We start from the raw sequence: 18614 nt of genomic DNA on the forward strand, positions 1-18614 counted from the left end.
AGCGGGGAAGCTTTCAGTTAAAAAAGGACAACATTGCACTATGGGTCAGATATTGAAAATAAAAACGTGAAAAAGTCCAAAAAACTTTTTCTAATAAGACTAATTGGTCGGTGTTCAGACAAACTGGACCAAGTGTGTTTTAATGGTTTCAGGAAAACGTACCCCAGTCATTCAAAATATCAAAATCTTTGCATTATTTGCTGTAATAATGGAAATTATCTATTGGATGATACATCTGTATGAAAAGTAGAGATGGGCGACTCACCCACGAATCATTCAAAAGAGTCGACTCTCGAAAGTGAATGAACGAATCACGGTTCTTTTCAAAAGAGTCATGATTCATTTGCACCGAATATTTTAGAAGAGGGCTTAAAAATTCACTAGGAATCATATTTTAGAGTTGGAATTATCATAGTCAAACAATTCGGACATGTATCAATAGTTAAATTTGCTGTACGAAAAATATTCTCACACAAAAAATGTTATACTTTTTATTTCTTGTGTAAAAAAATACAAGATTCATTTTTGGTTTTATAAAATGAGTCACCGAATCGATCAAAAGAGTCGATTCACTTTTGTGAGTGAGTCACCTACGATTCGCTCTCAAAATTTGATCATTTTGCCCATCTCTAATGAAAAGAGCGTCAAAAACATCAGTATTGATGGAGCCTTAGAGAATCTTTAGATAGCCAAAATATCATCTAGTCCGGTCTGTCTGAACACCGACCAATTATAGAGATGAATTTCTCATTGTTGAGAATATGTGTGATTGTATTCCAATGGTTCAATATTTACTGAATTTCATTGCATTCATAGATTTTTTTAAAGGGATAAAACTTCGTTTCAAACATATCTCAAGAAATTTTTTTTTTTAAAATTAAGCCTTTCCTTAAAAGGCCTCATATCTAAATTTACCGAAACCGAGTTGAGGCCTTTTAAACAAACATCAAAATTGCAATATAGATTACGAAAAACGTTTCAAATTTACTAAGCAGATGCAAGTTATGCTACAGCCGCTCCTCTCTTTGTATTATTTTACAAAGCGATTGTCTCAAAGGCGAACTTTACCAAATTTTCCGTCGGATTCCTGTAGACTGATGTATTCTGTATCATACCACCTTATAAGACCCGTGTCAGCCTATCTGTACTTCACTACTTATCAACACAAACACGATTTGGTTACAATTGCATGAAAAATACCGTTCAATTGCAATATTATTTTGAATGAACCAATATATCCATAAAAATTCTTGACGACAAACTCGCGTAGCACATTCATTGTGTTCATGGATGACGAAGGATTCAATAAAGCACATAATTAATCGACCGCACGAATCTTCTCTTGCTGTAGAGATTTCCATGTACCTTACTTCACCACTTAACACTCTTCGACACTTCAATTTGCTTAAGTATATCAACGTTAATTTTGATTGATTTTTAAAAACCCGCATCTGAAGATGGTGAAAAACTAAGCCACAACTAGATGGCCTCAACACATGTTAGAGTAAACAAAGGCGTCAACTCGCTGGCCTCATCAGCGTCGGCCGGCGTCTATGGGCACAAATGAAAAGGGCTCCCATACCTTTTGATGAAATAAAAGCCTCATTCCCTTTTATCTCGTTTTTTTAGTAGAATTTTTGGCAAAAATGATAGTAATAAACATTCATTGTTGTAAATCAATTTGTACAGTGACTTTCTGGACGATAAAATAACACACATTACTAAAATTTATGATATAAATTTGATTTATTTTTTGAGAAAACAAGTTTTCGTTTTTCTTTTTGTTTACTTTTTTGGTGATGAGGCCTTTTCAATTGTTGATCTTCAAATGGCAAGGATAATTGTTGTTCGTTTTTTTGTAAAGCAAACTTAGTATATTGCACAAATCGGATGAAGAAGTAATGAAAATTGTAGATTTTACAATGTATCCACAAGTTCTAAAAACATTCACTACTTCGCCTTGAAAGTTAAAGTATTCCTACGTATTCAGCTTGTAATCAGTAAGAGGTAACCTGGACTTCCTCTTTCATGACCTCACAAAATTTCTTGTATATATATTCAAAATGCATCTTAGTCACACCAAACACAACTTTTTCATGTATACGTAAGTTTATTTTACTTTTAGGTTGATTTTCGTTTGTTATGAAAGTGCTTGGAATTTTGTCGCGTAATTTTAATTCTTGGCCCATAGTGCACCGTAACCAGGCGGGATCCGGACCAGTCTCTGAACGAACTTCGGTATTTATAGTGTTTGCATTTTTACGGCCAACGTCTGTAGGTTGCACCGTGGTCAGCCGTGATAATGACTAGTCTCTGGAGGAGGCATAATATCGTGGAGGTTATATACCAAGAACAAAAAAAAAATGGCCGCCAAGGGATGAGGGAATTGTAAAAGATAGCATCTCTCGGCGCTGTTGTTAGTTTTCGCTGTGGGGCTAAATTATTGGGTTTTTATTGGATGGGGTTGGTTGGAAATTTGCTGGATTTGTTGACGCTGGAAATAGAATTTCCCACATAATAGTTCCATTTGCATTCAAATTAGATCAATCAACTAGAGCTGGCACAATAATAGTCCGTAAAATGGTTGTGGGGCTTGAGTGAAACTGTAGAGAGAAATTGGCATTGTTATTTTTATTTGCTTTTGCCAAATATACCAAATTAACATATGAGCTGTAATATGCAGCAGATAAAGGCTAAATTGATATACGATATATGGAATATTTTCATAAAAACACTGAGTGGAATAAAGTTGTAACACGCTGTAGACAAGGGACCGAATCTCATATCAGATAATCTAGAAAAAAAAAAAAGATTCGTAAATAACCTATCGTCTGACTCTGTTTTAGTTTCACTTTTAGATTTCGGATCGAAGCTTCGGTTTTTGAAGTTCTTGATATCATGGAAGGATTCTTATGAGAATCCTAGAAGGATACTGTTGAGCATCCCAGAAAAATACTTTGAAAATCCGGGCAGGAAACTGTAGAGAATCCTGTTTGGATTGTAATGTAATGAGTATGCTGAGAGAATCCTGGACCGTTTCTGACGATATCCCTGGAATAGGGAATCTCATGAGGATCCTGAAACGATTGAAAATCTAGAAAGGGGTTCTGATGAGATTTCTGGATAAGAATTCTGGAGGATACTGGTGAGAATCTTGAGAGAATCTGATGAGAATCTTGCAGGGAGTCTGTTGTGAATCCAGAAAAATATAACAAGTTTTAATAGTTTCTGATGATAATCCTAACAGGTAACTGAAGAATCCTGTAAGGATTGTGATTAGAAGCCAGGAAAGATTCTGATGAGATTCTTGGATGGATTCTGATCAGAATTTTGGAAGGGTTTTAATGTGAATCCTGGAAGGTTTCTTATCACATGATAAGAGAATCATGATGATGAGAATCCTATTAGGGTGCTGTTGAGAACCCTGGGAGGATCCTGTGCGTATACTGGAAGGAAACTGTGGAGAATCCTGAAAGGGTTCTTATGCAAATTCTTATGTGGATTTTAGAAGAATTCTGTAAGGATTGTGATCAGAATCCTACAAGGATTATGATTAAAATCCTGCAAGAATTTTGACAACAATCCTGAACGGATTTTGACGATAATCCTAAAAGGATTCTGATGAGAACTCTGAAATGATCAGAATCCTTAGCGTATACTGATGCCAGTACTGGAGGGACACCGTGAGGATTGGAAGCTATCTGATGAACCCTGGAAGGATTGTGATGAGCATCCTGGAAGTATTCTGATAAGAATCCTGAAAGGTTTTCGATGTGAATCCTGCGAGTATTCTGATGAGATTCCAGCAAGGATCCTGATAGGAACCCTTAAAGATTCTGATGATAGCCCTGAAAGGTTTTTTATTAGAATTCTGATTAGAATCTCTGAGAGTGTACTGATGCCATACTGAGAGGATACAGTGGAGAAACCGGGAAAGGTTTCAGTGCTAATGGAATGGTTCCTGAAAGGATTGTGATGAGAATTCTGGAATGATCATGCTGAAAGGATTCTAAAGAGTATCTTTTAACGATTCTGGTTAGTGTTAGGTGATTTCTGATGAGAATTTTGGGAGGTTTCTGAGTAGAATCCTGAAACAATTCTAATGAGAATCCTGAAACGATTCTGATGAGAGTGATGGAAGAGTTCTGATGAGATCCTTGAAAGGTTTGTGGTGAGAATCCTGAAAGTATTCTGATGAAAATCCTGCAAGGAATCTGATGAGATTCCGGAAAAGATCTTGATAGGAACCCATAAAGATTCTGATGAGAATCCTGCTAGGAGTTTGATGAACCCTGAAAGGTTTCTTATTACAATTCTTTTTTTTATCTTTATTAACGAGATTTTTAGCCCTGGGCTAGTTCATCTCGGGACCAACTGCTTTACTTCCTTTCCGAAGGAAGTCGTCACTGAAATTTTTAGTGACTATCTCGGGGATGGGATTCGATCCCAGGTTCTCGGCGTGAGAGGCGTGTGTTCTAACCACTACACCAGGTCCGTCCTCTATTACAATTCTGAAAGGTTTCTGATTAGAATACTGGGAGTGATCTGATGACATACTGAAAGGATACTGTGAATAATCCTGGAAAGGTTTCAATGCGAATCATGGAAAGATTGTTATGAAAGCTCTGGAATGATTATCCTGATTGGATTGTAATGAGAATCCTGAAACGATTCTTATAAGAGTGTTAGAAGATTTCTGATGATAATCCTGGAAAATATCTGAAGAGAAACTTTGAAGGTTTCTGATGAGAATCCTGAATCGATTCTAATGAGAATCCTGAAACCATTCTAATGAGAAACGATCCTGATGAGAGTGATGGAAGAGTTCCCTGAGATCCCTGAAAGGTTTCAGATAAAAATCCTGGATGATTTCTGATGAATCCTGGAAGGATTGTGAAGAGCATCCTAGAAGGATTGTGACCAGAATCCCGGAAGTATTCTGATAAGAATCTTTGAAGGATTTTGATGAGAATCCTGAAAGGATTCCGATAAAAACCAGCAAGGATTCCGATAAGGTGATTGAGATTCTAATGAGAATCCTGCTAGGATTTTGATGAGAACCCTGAAAGGTTTTTTATTACAATTTGAAAGATTTCTTTTTAAAATCCTAAGAGTGTACTGATGACATACTGAAAGGATACTGTGGAGAATCCAGGAAAGGTTTCAATGCGGATCCTGGAATGGTTCTGAAGGATTGTGATGAGAATTCTGGAGTGATTATGCTGAAAGGATTGTAATGAGAATCCTGAAACGATTCTGATAAGAGTGAGTGAGAGTGATAAGACTTCTGATGAGAATCCTGGAAAGTATCTGATGAAAGTCCTGGAAGGTTTCTGATGACCTTAGAAGGATCTCATCAGCAACCTTCTGATGAGAGTTTTGGAAGGTTTTGTAAGGAAACTGTAGTTAATTATGAGAGGATCAGGATTTTGATGGCAATCCTTGGAAGATTCAGTTAAGAATCCTGAGATGATTTAGATGAGAGCCTTCATTTTCTTATTATTCTGTGACGGTCTTTAACCCGGTGCTCATTCGTCCCATAGGATGATAATCTTTAAAATATCCTGCGAGTGAATTCTGATGACAATGTTGAGGCGATTGTGATGAAAATCCTCAGAGGATTATGATGCTACTATTCTTCTGCACAAGACCATAACATTTTGAAAATTGATCTATTGAGTAAAAAGGTATGATAAAAAGAGGGCGATAAAGTGGTCCACGTTTTTCAAAGGTTAATGGAGATAGCTGAAAGTAATATTGCCCACTAGAATTGGGCAATTTTGGATCAATGTTCCAAAAATCGATTCTTGTAATCGATCAGAACTCGGAATCGATTTCATCCATTCGATTAATTTATAATTAAACCAAATTTCAAATTGTTTGAACTGTTTTGTTACATTTCAATATGTCATTATTGATTCATTTGAAAGATTAAAAACAATGAAATTTCATTTGATTTAAAGCACTTGTTTTCATACATTTCAATCAAACCTCGATATCAGTTTCTGTTCAGAAACATTGATGCAAAGTATTCTACTTCTTCTTTCTGGCGTTACGTCCCCACTGGGACAAAGCCTGCTACTCAGATTAGTGTTCTGATGAGCACTTCCACAGTTGTTAACTGAGAGCTTTCTTTGCCGATTGACCATTTTTGCATGTGTATATCGTGTGGCAGGTACGAAGATACTCTATGCCCTGGGAATCGAGAAAATTTCCTTTACGAAAAGATCCTCGATCAGCGGGATACGAACCCACGACCCTCAGCATGGTCATGCTGAATAGCTGCGCGTTTACCGCTACGGCTATCTGGGCCCCTAAAGTATTCTACTAAGTCGGTGAACTATTCGACAATTCCAATATGAATTGAATCAGTAACATCGGTGTTTTGGACAAATTTGCCCAACTCTACTGTCCACGTACTATGTATTCTGAAATATCATGGCTTACGTTTAATATGGTGCAAACTTTCTACAGTAAAAGAATATATGTTAAATTATTCTTACAATTAAGACGACACTATTCCCCTTGTTTAGGTATGAGAAAAATGAGCATTGATGTTAGTCCTTAACTTTCTAGATTCCGATGCTATAGATAACCCACTATCGGTACACTACTTGTGTGATGGGAGAATGCACTGATGGAACCGATGAGCACTTGTACGCCTACAAAAAGTGGATGGCCTCATACTATCTCAGCGTTATGAAGCAGCCTCAAGCGAAAAGTGGACGATGCTTGGATGGATTTTCTGTTGGCGAAGCAAAAGATTGGCATCCTACCGGGAGTGATTGTAGTTTTATACAAGTGAGTGGGATGGCATTGGGGCTAACCCTCTAGCATGGAAACGGATTACGAGGGAAGACGTACACAAAACAAATGAAGGCGCGCGGGAGAGGTTTTTAGATGGCGAGCGAATGTGGTGGCGGTGGGTGGTGTAGTTAATTGAAGATGATACTCGACTTCCGAGCTAGGAGGAGGACACGAAACGGGCAATTGGGACGTACCGACGATGTAGTGCCGGGATCGAGATTTCTTCAGACTTCCCGGCATGCCACCCACCGATGGGTGATGGGTGGGTAAGGTGGACCCAATCCCGATACTGGTGCTGTTGGCCAACTTCCCTGTCCCGGTAGCGCCATCTACAGTTGTTGTTGTCGCCGTCGTCGTCGTCACCGCAGCTCGATTGCTAATTACGCCATCGCTCTTGGTGTGCTCTTCAATGGCCTTATTAATAGACTCCCGGGCTTCCAGCAGCGTTTCGTCTCCTGCGAGAGATGGAATGGAAATCATTCGAAACTGCTGATTGATCGTGATATTTTGATGGAACAGTTGAAGGGCACAGGGGGTTCCCTTCGAGCGAAGGATGATAATTTTTGCTGTTGTACAATATTTGTCCGGTGCTCAAGCCTTGAGTGACATAAGAGCAATATGTAGAGGCGTGATTCGGTGAAAGCAAACGAAAAATGCAGAGCTCAACTAATTACTAGATTGGAAGGCTTTTGATTGGTTGATCATTATTTTTCGTCAAATAAACATTTTGAAACGTTCATATGTAGGATCAAGGTAAATAATTGTGTCGCAAAAGAAGCTATTTATAATACATATAATACATTTGATGCTGAAAATGAATTCAAATGGATATCAAAAAAAGAATTATACAGATGAAAATCCTGAGTGAAGGTAAAGTGAATCGAAGCCATGCCAAAAAATTTCAAGAGCACAAATCTGGAGAATCAGATATCCGTTCAAGCTGAAAGTTTGATTGATTGGTCACTCGCTGTTGGTGACCAATCGATCGAATTTTCAACAGGGTATGTTGCCTGGTTCTTTATATTTGAGCTCTTGAGAATTGGATGTTTGGCTTCGATTTATCGTCACCTTAAGATTACAAATAACTTTTTGTTGCTATAGCCGCAACATTGAACCTTTATTTCAAACTCCACAGTTATTATAAAACTCTCAGAAAGTGTTCTTTCTTCTAAATATCACAGAAGAAAGAACACTTTCTGAGAGTTTTAGCTTATTTTGGTGTTCTATGAGCAGTGGTGGAAAGAATCATGCCGTTTACGCAAAATGAACCAATATTAAGCATGATCCACGCTCACATGCTCACGAACCAACAGCGACAGATTTGCTCACAGATTCTTACATCGGAGAACCAGAACAAAACAAATGTAAAAAGAGCGTGATTGCTGGAAGAGCAGAGTCTGCTCACAGCCGTTCTTCTTTCCGTTCATACCTTTTTTTTGTGAATAATTGGGTGGATTATGATTATAATAGATATATTACAAACTAATGTACGACAGTATTGAGAAAATTGACCGATATATGGTGTTATTGTAGAAATATCACAGGGAATCGGACGCGTATATGTGTATATGTGTTCGGGCGATCGTGAGCAAAGAAAGCAAGAACGCAATCGCACAAAAGGAACCACCGATGCGGTAGCATTTTTCTGTTGTGCATGAAAAGACTCTGTTCACCGTTTTGCAGCACTGTCCATGAGGTATTTGCTTGAATTTTGCATTGGTCCAAATATATAAAAGAATGCATCTTTTCAACTTTTTCGTTTAGCTTACTTGTCTTGATGAAGATATATTTTTAAAGATTTACTCAGCATCAAAGTAAATTTTTATTGAAAATTTTCGACCTATAAGATTTCTGTGCCAATTATCGCATTTTCATACAAAGTAGGCTAAAATTGTATGAATTGGTCGAAAATGAGTACAGTTAAACCTCCATGAGTCGATGTTCCATTACTCGATATCAACTCTTGAATTATATCAAAAATCAAATTTCAAGGTTACTACGATGTAGCTTGGGAGTAGCATACCATCTTCAATGTACATTTTCGAGGACTCTGAAATTAGTAATGTCAATAACGGCGCCGGCCACGTCCTTACGGTCATCAAGGAAGGGAAGGAATGTTAGTGTGACATCCATTGTTACTAAAGACCGAGTATACCTCTGCATCTTCATGGTTGCCACGGGAAGGAATTTTGTTAGTGGGATGGCTTCAAAGCTACATGATCAGGATTCACATTGGTAAGTGATGCGATTCATGTAACCTCTGTTTAAAAAGTTATCTATCAATGCGTCGACATCTTAAACATCGAACTATTCAAAGGTTTGAATCTCGAAATTTTGTAAAACATGAATAAGCGCTTATGTCAACACTTAAAGCGACGAACCATTCATAGTTTATTCAACAAATTTATTAAAAGTACATGTTATGATACAAATGCGTTATTACAAGCACAAAACGAGCTCACCAATTGTTAATCTATCCCCGACTAAACTGCGATTGTACAGCGTCAACACTCATAAGCAGGAATATAAAATAACTCTAATGGCGCGCGAATGAAGAACTAATTGAAAAAAAAAACATCCCGAGCGCGCGAAAAATGAATCGGACAGCTTGGGTCTTCGTAAAGCACTGGGCAAACGAACGAAGGCACCGAAAATCACTCCGAGCGCGCGAAAATGAATCGGACGGCTTGGGTCTTCGCAAAGCACTGGGCAAACGAACGAAGCCAGCGAAAATCACTCCGAGCGCGCAAAAATGAATCGCACTGCTTGGGTCTTTGCAAAGCACTCGTTTATAAAAAAAAAAACATTGGTAGCGAGAAAGTTGATTAGAAACTCAAAAAAAGTGGTGATTGATTTAGTCACTTTTGGTTCTAAGCTTTTGCTCTGTTTCAAAAGGATAATGATAAGGACGGCATAAATAATTAAATCAACATTGACCACGGTCCACACAAATGGTATGGAAGAAAAATCACGAAAGGGGAGGGGGGAGGTCTGAAAATCCGAAGAAAATGACCACGTGGTAAATGGACAATCCCTTGAAGATGTAAAAATTCCAAGTTTAGTGCCTTTAGGCAGGGCTGGTAGCGTCTAAGTGACTTAAAAATAGGAACTTTAAAGACCTCTTGGTTGAAAAAAGAGACCAAACAGGAAGCTAAAAATGACTAAAAGGAAATCGGAAAAACAAAAAAGAAAGTGGAAATAAGAGTTTTATTACTCAGAGATCAATCTTACCAGACATTTTGTGATTATTACGAACTTTTTAAGCAATCCCTCCAAGTGTTTCGTTTTAGTTGTTTATGAGAATTCAAGAGTTTAGCTAAGAATTATAACAGAAATTACCTTAGAATTCTATCAGAAATTTTTCCAAAGTTTCTTTCAGATTTTTTTTATCAAGAGAGTCCTAACTTCTTCAGGAATTTATCCAATGATTGTATCATCGTTTTCTCAAGACTTCCTTCAAGTTTCTAGTTTTAAACATCTTTAAGGATTCAACGAGTATTTTCCCCAAGGTTTTTGTAGAATTTTCTATAAAATTCTCGTTCAGGATTACTTTGGGATTTCAATTGAAATTGCCCTAAGAATACCATAAGCAGTTACTGGAGATATTCTTCCTAAGATTCCTTCAGGAATTATTTCAGAAATTTTTCACGTAATTTTTCAATGATGTCTCCAGAAAAATGTCGAGAATTTGTTAAGAAATTATCAATGTTTATTTAAATTCATAATTAATTCAGAAGGAAATCCTAAAGCAACATCTGATGAAGCTGATCTGATTAAATTCTAAAGTAGATAAATTGCTCTAGATAATTTTCTGCATCGGAATGATCGGAGGAATTCCTGGAATAATTACTATAGTATTGGCTTGGGTGAAACCTGAAATGAACTTTTATGGCATTCATGAAGATTTTACTTAAGAATACACTCGATTTTTTTTAAGCACTGTAGAAGCAAACATTGTATGTAATGTTGGAGGAATCCATAGATAATTTTGAGGGTGATCTTCTTGAGGAATCTTATCGGATTTATTGAGGAATTCCTGAAAAGTCATTGATACATTTCCTCAAATAATGCCTTGAGGAATATTTGGAGCAATTACTGATGTAAACGTGGATGAATTCTTTACGGAAACCATATAAAAATGCCTGTAAACAGTTACACTTTCTTTTTTTAAACGAAATGATTATCTGTGGAAATTCTTGAAAGAACACCTTTAAGAATCTTTCGAAGATCTTCTATATAAACAACTGGGGAAATCAGTTGAAGAACTAGTCAAGAAACCCTGATATAAACCCATGAAAAAAAAAACAGCAGTCATTGTTGAACTTACAGAAGGTAGAATTGTAGGATTCCCCATCATTTTCTGGAACAATTTTCTCTACGCATTTTTGGAATCACCACTGAAATAAGTTCTGGGGGAGGAATCACTAGAGGAATTTCTGAAGGGATCTCTTAAGGAGTCCCTGAAACGAATCTAGAAGAAATATTTGTAGAAAGTACTAGATAAATTGATGATGCTTTTTCTCGAGGAATCGGAGAAGAAATTTCCGAAGGACTTGTGAAATAGTCGCTGAATAATCTCTGAAGGTTTCCCAGGAACCTCTAGAATTTGGCAGCAGGATTTACAACATACAGAATAATGGAAAAGAAATTTTGGAGACTATTTTGGTTGAAAAAGTGACTTAAGAGACCTTTCGTTATAAATGGAGACTTAAAAAAAAAAGACCTGCTACCAGCCCTTATTTTAGGGCATTTCTTCATCAAATTCGTTTACATTCTAGAAAATTCTATATGAATTAATATTACACCAGTATAGGAGATCTTCATGAACCAATTTTAGAGAAGATGGTAAGTGAAATATCTAAGAACTTCTTTGGGAAACTCGGAGCACGTCATAAAACAATTTCTGCTATATACTGTTATTAGGTAATTCATGTAGGGTTCCTAGAAGATTTTCTAGGAGAATCGTTTAATCTTCAGTAGAACTTTATAGATCCATAATAAATTTCCTGGATGAATTTTTGAAGTATCCCTAAAAAAATTCATGAATTATTTTTCGGAAGGTTTTATTTCGTTGGTTGATTCCTATAATAAGTGCACCAAAGTCTAGATTTATGTACAGCAACTTATTTATGGTTTCAAACGCGTTATTCCAGATAATCCTGAGTGTTTGATTTCAACAGTTCTAGAATAGAATTATTATGACGACACAATTACCTATTCCTTTCAGCTTAGGACTGAAAATTTTAACAATGAAGAAAAAAATCGACAACATAGTTTCAGAAGCAAAATTTTAACAATGAAGAAAAAAATGAGCAAAATAGTAGTATAGTAGCAAAATAGTAGTATAGTAGTAAATCGAGTTCTGGAACGAGTTGCGTACAACATTTTTTGCAACCTAGTAGAAGACCACATCAGGGTATCGGAAATCAAATCAATTCATCATCGTTTTGAAATTTTTAAAAATTGATATGAAATGATTGATTACGCAACTTAAAACAATTGCATAATGGCTATAAAGACACTGCACAATTGTGTGTAGGAAAGTAGGCACTTTCATGACAGATTGACGTGATGAAAACAACATATTACGATGAGAATGTGCTAGAAAGCTTTTACTTGCTAAATAACAAGAAAATTTCTTTTAACGATATTATCTGTTAAAAGAAATTTTCTTGTTATTTTATGAAATTTCTATTTATTCTACAAATTAGAAACAAAAATCAATTCAGTAAAAAGCAAGTGAGTTATCATTTAAAAATAGAAAACCAGTGTTTTTTTTCTGTCATTGATAAATAAAACCCTACTATAATTATGCGAGCACCGTTTTACTGCTCACTTGTCCCATTCATGAACGATCCAACATCTTTATTTATTAGTGCTAGACAATGGTATTGGTTCAACAAACGTTGATAATAAAACAGACGACTAGGCAAATAAGCTATCATCTTATCAATCCCACAAACATTTCACTGTTGGACGACCTAGACCCACACATCACGTTCAATTTAATCGCAATAAATCTACGGTAACCGTCTCAGCGAGTACTACTGCTTAGGAAACGTTGCAACGATGTCCAGAACGAAGTGGCGATAACAGTCACAGTAGGTATAGTGAACTGAATGCTATCTTCGTTCTCTTGAACAACAAATACGGTTAATCTCGTATGAACTGAATTCGTCACGATTGCCCTCGGCGAGCTCACACGGCTCACAGTTGTACGTAATTGGATCTATAGCCTTCCTCAGGGCTGGTAGCGACTAAGTGTTTTATAAGAACTTTTGGGACCTAGGGTGTTTTATGTAATTTGGACAGAGCGTTACGCGTATATAATTTGGCCACTTCCATTTGATTTTGCCGTAAATGGCCAAATTATATATGCGTAACGGTCTGTCCAAATTATTTTGATCACCCTATTATTTGAAAAATGAGACGAGAAAGAGAACAAACCGGAATGAGAAATAAAACTAACTGGAAATAGAAATAAGATCTTGATCTCACATAGAATATGACTAGACATTTCTCTAAGCGCATGCTTAGAAGTTTTTCTGAGACTTTTTTTTAAATTCATTGTACCATCACGACAAGTATTATTGCTCGTATTACTGTAGCAATGTATTTTCCATAATATTTTTAAGGTGACACGGGAGACCGTGTTATTTTCCCTATCTTTCGTCTCACTCTAACAATTATCATTATTATCATTATTAAAAAATTTTGTGGAAGCAAATCTCGTCTTATTGAGTTGTGCACTACATATATAGAATCATAGTGATACATTCTTCTTGGGAATTGCTTCTTGAAATGGATAGGGTAATTATGATGACGTCCCGTGCGGCCTTAAAGAATTACATAAAAAATGTATGCATGTATTTCCCAAAGTTTGCTTCAGACATGATTTCGAAGATTTCCCGCGTCACAATAAAAAAGGGTCAATTCCCATATCATCAGATGTGATGAAATTTGATAAAAATTTTCACCACATTTTTATTTCCCAGTGTTCAAATCAATCAATTTGATTAATTCAAAAATTTGATGATTCCGATGTTATTTGATGTTAATAACATCAAATTTGATGTTATTCTGACATGGCCAAAAATGTGGTGAAAAATTATGAGAATAGCTTGTATAACTTATTATGAGCTTAGACCATTTTCGATTTTCAAACGGACATAGGCCTTTTTATAGACCAACTTGATTTTTATTAACGTGCATTGGTCCAAGACTTAACCCTTCTTACATCCAAGGAGAATCATTGGTCCTTCTGTGAAGTTAAATTCACTCTCTCTATATTAAGTTCAATGACAGTTTTAATTTTTTTTCGCTTTCGAAAGAAGCGTTTTTGGCTAACGAGCCCGAAAATGCGAATTAAGACTATGGGTTGCTTGGGAAGCCACTAAAAAGAAACCTGCTACCAGCCCTGCTTTCTACAACCGATCCGTCTTCGAACCAAGGCACGCTTCTCTGCTAAGTTATCCTCCAAAGTTGTAGCTTGAACAAAAAATTTTTTTAGCATATTCTTTTGTCGATGGGAAGCAATTCCCGTGCTTCCTACGGAACAGTTCAATTTGAAGCTGGAAAATAAAGCATTTTTACAAGCCAATACGAAAACTACACATTTCCTGTAACGTTGGAAACTATTGAAAACTGAAAAGAAAAAAAAACTTCAACCATTCAAAAGACACAACACCCAACCTACCTGAGAACACACGTTCTCGCGTCCGCATGATGGCATTGTTACGTCGCACCGTAACGCACAGGTGGATCATTATGAACATGGTTATGTTCATGACGACACTTTGCACCAGCAGAGGAATCTCGAACCGGCTGGAGAACCTGCAACATAGAACGAATGGAAAAAACGATAAAGAAACATATTATGGCATGTGTTTTGTTTGGAATACATTTGCCGCCACAACAATAAGCGAACACAATATTGGTTGATTATCAGCGTAACGCGAAAAACCGTAGCGAAACATAATTCTCCTAATAGGATATTTGCAAACGATGACGCTGCGGGGCGTGTTCCATATCGCTTGAAGACTTTTTTCAAATGTTTGCACACGGAAGAAGAAAAAATGTTGTTTATCGACCGGAAAGAAACGGAGAAAATTGCCATTTCCGATTGAATTTATTCCGAAAATAGTTTCGTTTGAAGGGCAATGCAAACCGATGTTGGAATTTACACAAATCGAGAGTTCCGGATGCATTGCAACGTGGCAATATTGTATTCAAATTATCTCATAAACATACACATTATAGTTGCTAATCTAAACTTTCATTTAAAATTGACAACTACAATAACAACTACCGAGAATCTAGACATTATGTTCATAAAAATTCAATAATGATTGATAAATTATGAGATATTGATTACAGATTTTTCTTATGATGATCGATGATGATTAAATAATGAAAACGTTATGATTAAGATTGACGATCAATGATTGAATTAAAAACTGTAATTTTAGATCTATGATAACAATTTAACTGCCCCATATGTTCCAGTACAAGTTCAACAACTTCCAATCCATTTGATTTACACATAAGCATCATATTAATGGCCCTCATAAAGCGAAGTACAAACAAGCGAGAATACAATTGAAGAAACGATTGCTTCCATTCATAAAGATTCCAGACTCCATAAAGCTGCCATGTGCCGACATTCATCAGCCAGTTTGTACGTACCAATATTCATTGGAGCAATTATTGTTTATCCACCTCCGAAGATAAAGTATCCGTGTAGGGCAAAGAACTACTTTGGCACTTCTATGATTTACTTTGGCATGTGAGCTTTTTCTCGATCGAATTATCTGAAACTTTGCAATGAGGAACGCTTCAAAAAAAAAATATATAAAATTTTGAGAAATTTACTAAGATGATCCTCGAGAAAACCTTCAACGAATTCCTGGGAAAGTCTGACAAATTGCCTGAGGCGAAATTTTTCGTTAGATTTTTGTGGAACATTCCAGACGTGATTTTTTGGTTGTGCATATCTGTTGGCTTATCTAATGATTTTGACAGCTGTTTGGTACATTTTCATCAATACCTCCCTTTTTCTCAAAAGAACTTATCAAAATATAACTCACAAAAAAAAATTCAATGGGTGTGACAAAAATTCATACTAGAATGACACATTTCGTAAAATGGAGGTTTAGCATGAACATGAGCATGAGAATTCGTAGTTAAACTAATTAACTCATTACGCGTGGTAAAGATGGACAAATTATGGGTAAAATTATGAAAAAAATCTCTGTTCTGTTAATGCTTATAAGTTGCAGTCAGAAGAGTATAAGAGAGTAACAAGCCATTAAGACCCACCTATTCGTCCTAGTTGATAAGGAGGTCGAAGTGGAAAAATCACTGATTGAGTCATTTTTCCACTTCGACCTCCTCATCATCTAGGACGAATAGGTGGGTCTTAATGGCTTAGCGGAATAAAATTGGGAAATTTGTGTTTGGCAACATAGGTTATGAATTTCCGGATTCTTTGTTAGTGGTTAAATTTGTTGTTAAATTCACGCGTATCGCAAGAATAAAGGGTCAAAATGATTATGCCAATGGAAAATAGTTCAATGATTAATTGATTATGATCTAATTTTTGGATTGAAAAATTGAATTTTGGATGTAAACAAACATTGTCAGTGACATTTCTCTCCTTCTTCCCCAGCGACCTCTATGATGGTGGCGCATTATATTTGCCTATTGCACGATGATTTGCATTCAGCCGAAAATAAAGTTTGCGCGCTCTTCACTCGACAGATGGCATTAGTGTTACTTGAATAGTGTGTCGTCGGCAAAATGTATGGAAAAATAAAGAGTCGGTCATCTTATTCCTTTTAACCATCTTTGCTTCACCAAAAATCAGTATAGCTCCAGGAGTCCGCAAAACAAGAATTTCAATGATTCTGTCGAGAATTTTAGTTGGAAACCACTCGTATTTCCGATAAAAAAATACCAAACATTCATCAACAGCTAGAGATATTCTAACCTTTAAATTGGTTTCCCAAAGATGTTTTAGTTAGAATTTACCATGAATCTTACTGAAAACTTATCAAGTATCGCACCAAGAAGTTTGACAGCAATTCCTACGTTCCTTGATTCTGCTCAAAATTATGCAATAAGACTACAAAGCATCTCTATTGAAATAGCAAATAACTGCTTGCAAACAATTTCTTTCAAGCGCATTGGTTACCTGTAATTCAGCGAATAATGATTTTTACTTTTCCTCGTTAAGCCTTAAAACTGGTTCTGGACTTAGGTTGACGGCTTTTCAATTTTACTCCAGTTGACAGCCGCCCTTCATCCTTGGATGTAGTGGTTAGAACACTCGCCTCTAACGCCGAGTCACGTCCATGATCGATCCCCATCCCAGAGATAATCACTCAAGACCTTTAAGCAGGCCCACCCAACCGTGGGCCAAATTTCTGAAAGCATTTTGTGTGACGGGCCACGTTTTTGATTGCATAGTATTTGCATGAAATCTGACAAAAAATAATACCGTAATTTGAGGGTAAAATAATCACTGAGGTGAATTTGATCAGTACCAAATATCATTTCCCTCCAAGGATGCTTAATGTTTCGTTGAAATCATAAACATTCCACGTTTTCTTGTTTATAGATGTCTAATGAAGGTCCATTTCATTTTTATTGAGCTCTATTTTGCTCATAAAACCTCATTATTTCAAAGGAAATCGCCTACATTTAGGCATATTGTTCAGATTTACAAAGTTAAATCTTGCAATAAAATTATTAAACACACGAATTATAAAAACATTGATATAATGTTAAGATTCAGAAGGCTCAAATTTAGTACATAATATTTTTTTATTCTAAAACCTGCTTTGTTATATGGTGATCAATTTCGCCCCAATGTGTTATATTCACTAATATTATAACATATTATATTTTATTTCAGAAAAATACGATCACAGAAACTGATAAAGGTCTATTAAGCACTGATTATTTTTTTTCAAAAATAATTTGATAATATTTGAATTTCAAAGGTTGCATAACAAAAAGATGTAAAATAGTTATCAATTTGTCCCGGACTACGGTAACTGAAGATCATGGAATCTGATAAAAATAAGTGAATGAAACAAATCTGTATATTTTTTGTATTTGAAGAATCCTGTTCGAAATCATGTAATAACCTAGCACAGAATATTTTGAAGAATCAATCCCAGCATTTGTGAAATTACTACATAAATTTATTAAGTTCATTCTCAGAATTTGATTTCAAAATCCTGCAAAAGATTTTGTGAAAATCATGACGCGAAATGTGAAAATCCTAGATAAAAATTTTGGTCATATTTAAGTGAGAATGCTGTACAGGATTTTAATTAAATGCGCTTTGATTCCCTTCAAAATGTCGCCAAATATTCATTTAGAATTCGCAGAATCCTTTGAGTAAGTTGTCTAATTTGCAAAAGAAATTTGCTCAAAATTCAATTATAAATTCACCTAACAATCTTACAAAATCTTACATATGGTTTTATTGAAAACTTGTCAAGGATTTTAGAAAGTTACGTATTAAACTCAATCAAAATCCAGGTTAGAAATCTATGAAATCATGATTAAGTTTCTGAGATTACGTGTGAGATGTTACCCGTGAACGTTGTGTCGAGATTTTTTTTTTCAAATCCTATTCAAGATTTTGTAAAAAGCCTGTCTATTTTTAAAATCCAGTCAAAAATTCTGCGTAAATTACTCACAGATATTGGTGAAATTTATTTCCTGGAATCTGTGCGAATATTGGCCTAAGATTCCGTGAAATAATGTTTGAAAACGTAGCCTTTTCGCGATGACTT

General features: G+C 35.9%; 1 protein-coding gene across 6 annotated transcripts in view; it reads right to left on the reverse strand.

The window, feature by feature from the left end:
- Nucleotides 1–18614, reverse strand: part of LOC5569031 (PQ-loop repeat-containing protein 1) — a 95101-nt gene that overhangs the window by 29674 nt on the left and 46813 nt on the right. For 5 of the 6 annotated variants that reach the window (XM_021846180.1, XM_021846179.1, XM_021846178.1 and 2 more), the window contains exons 3-4: nucleotides 14504–14640; nucleotides 7002–7262 (exon numbers count right to left, since the gene is read on the reverse strand). In XM_021846180.1, the coding sequence (XP_021701872.1) occupies nucleotides 7002–7262; nucleotides 14504–14640 (398 nt within the window). The remainder of the gene's footprint in view (nucleotides 1–7001; nucleotides 7263–14503; nucleotides 14641–18614) is intronic. The other variant, XM_021846181.1, reaches the window with a different exon arrangement.

This window comes from Aedes aegypti, chromosome 2 (genome assembly GCF_002204515.2).
Source record: "Aedes aegypti strain LVP_AGWG chromosome 2, AaegL5.0 Primary Assembly, whole genome shotgun sequence".
NCBI classification, from domain to species: domain Eukaryota; kingdom Metazoa; phylum Arthropoda; class Insecta; order Diptera; family Culicidae; genus Aedes; species Aedes aegypti.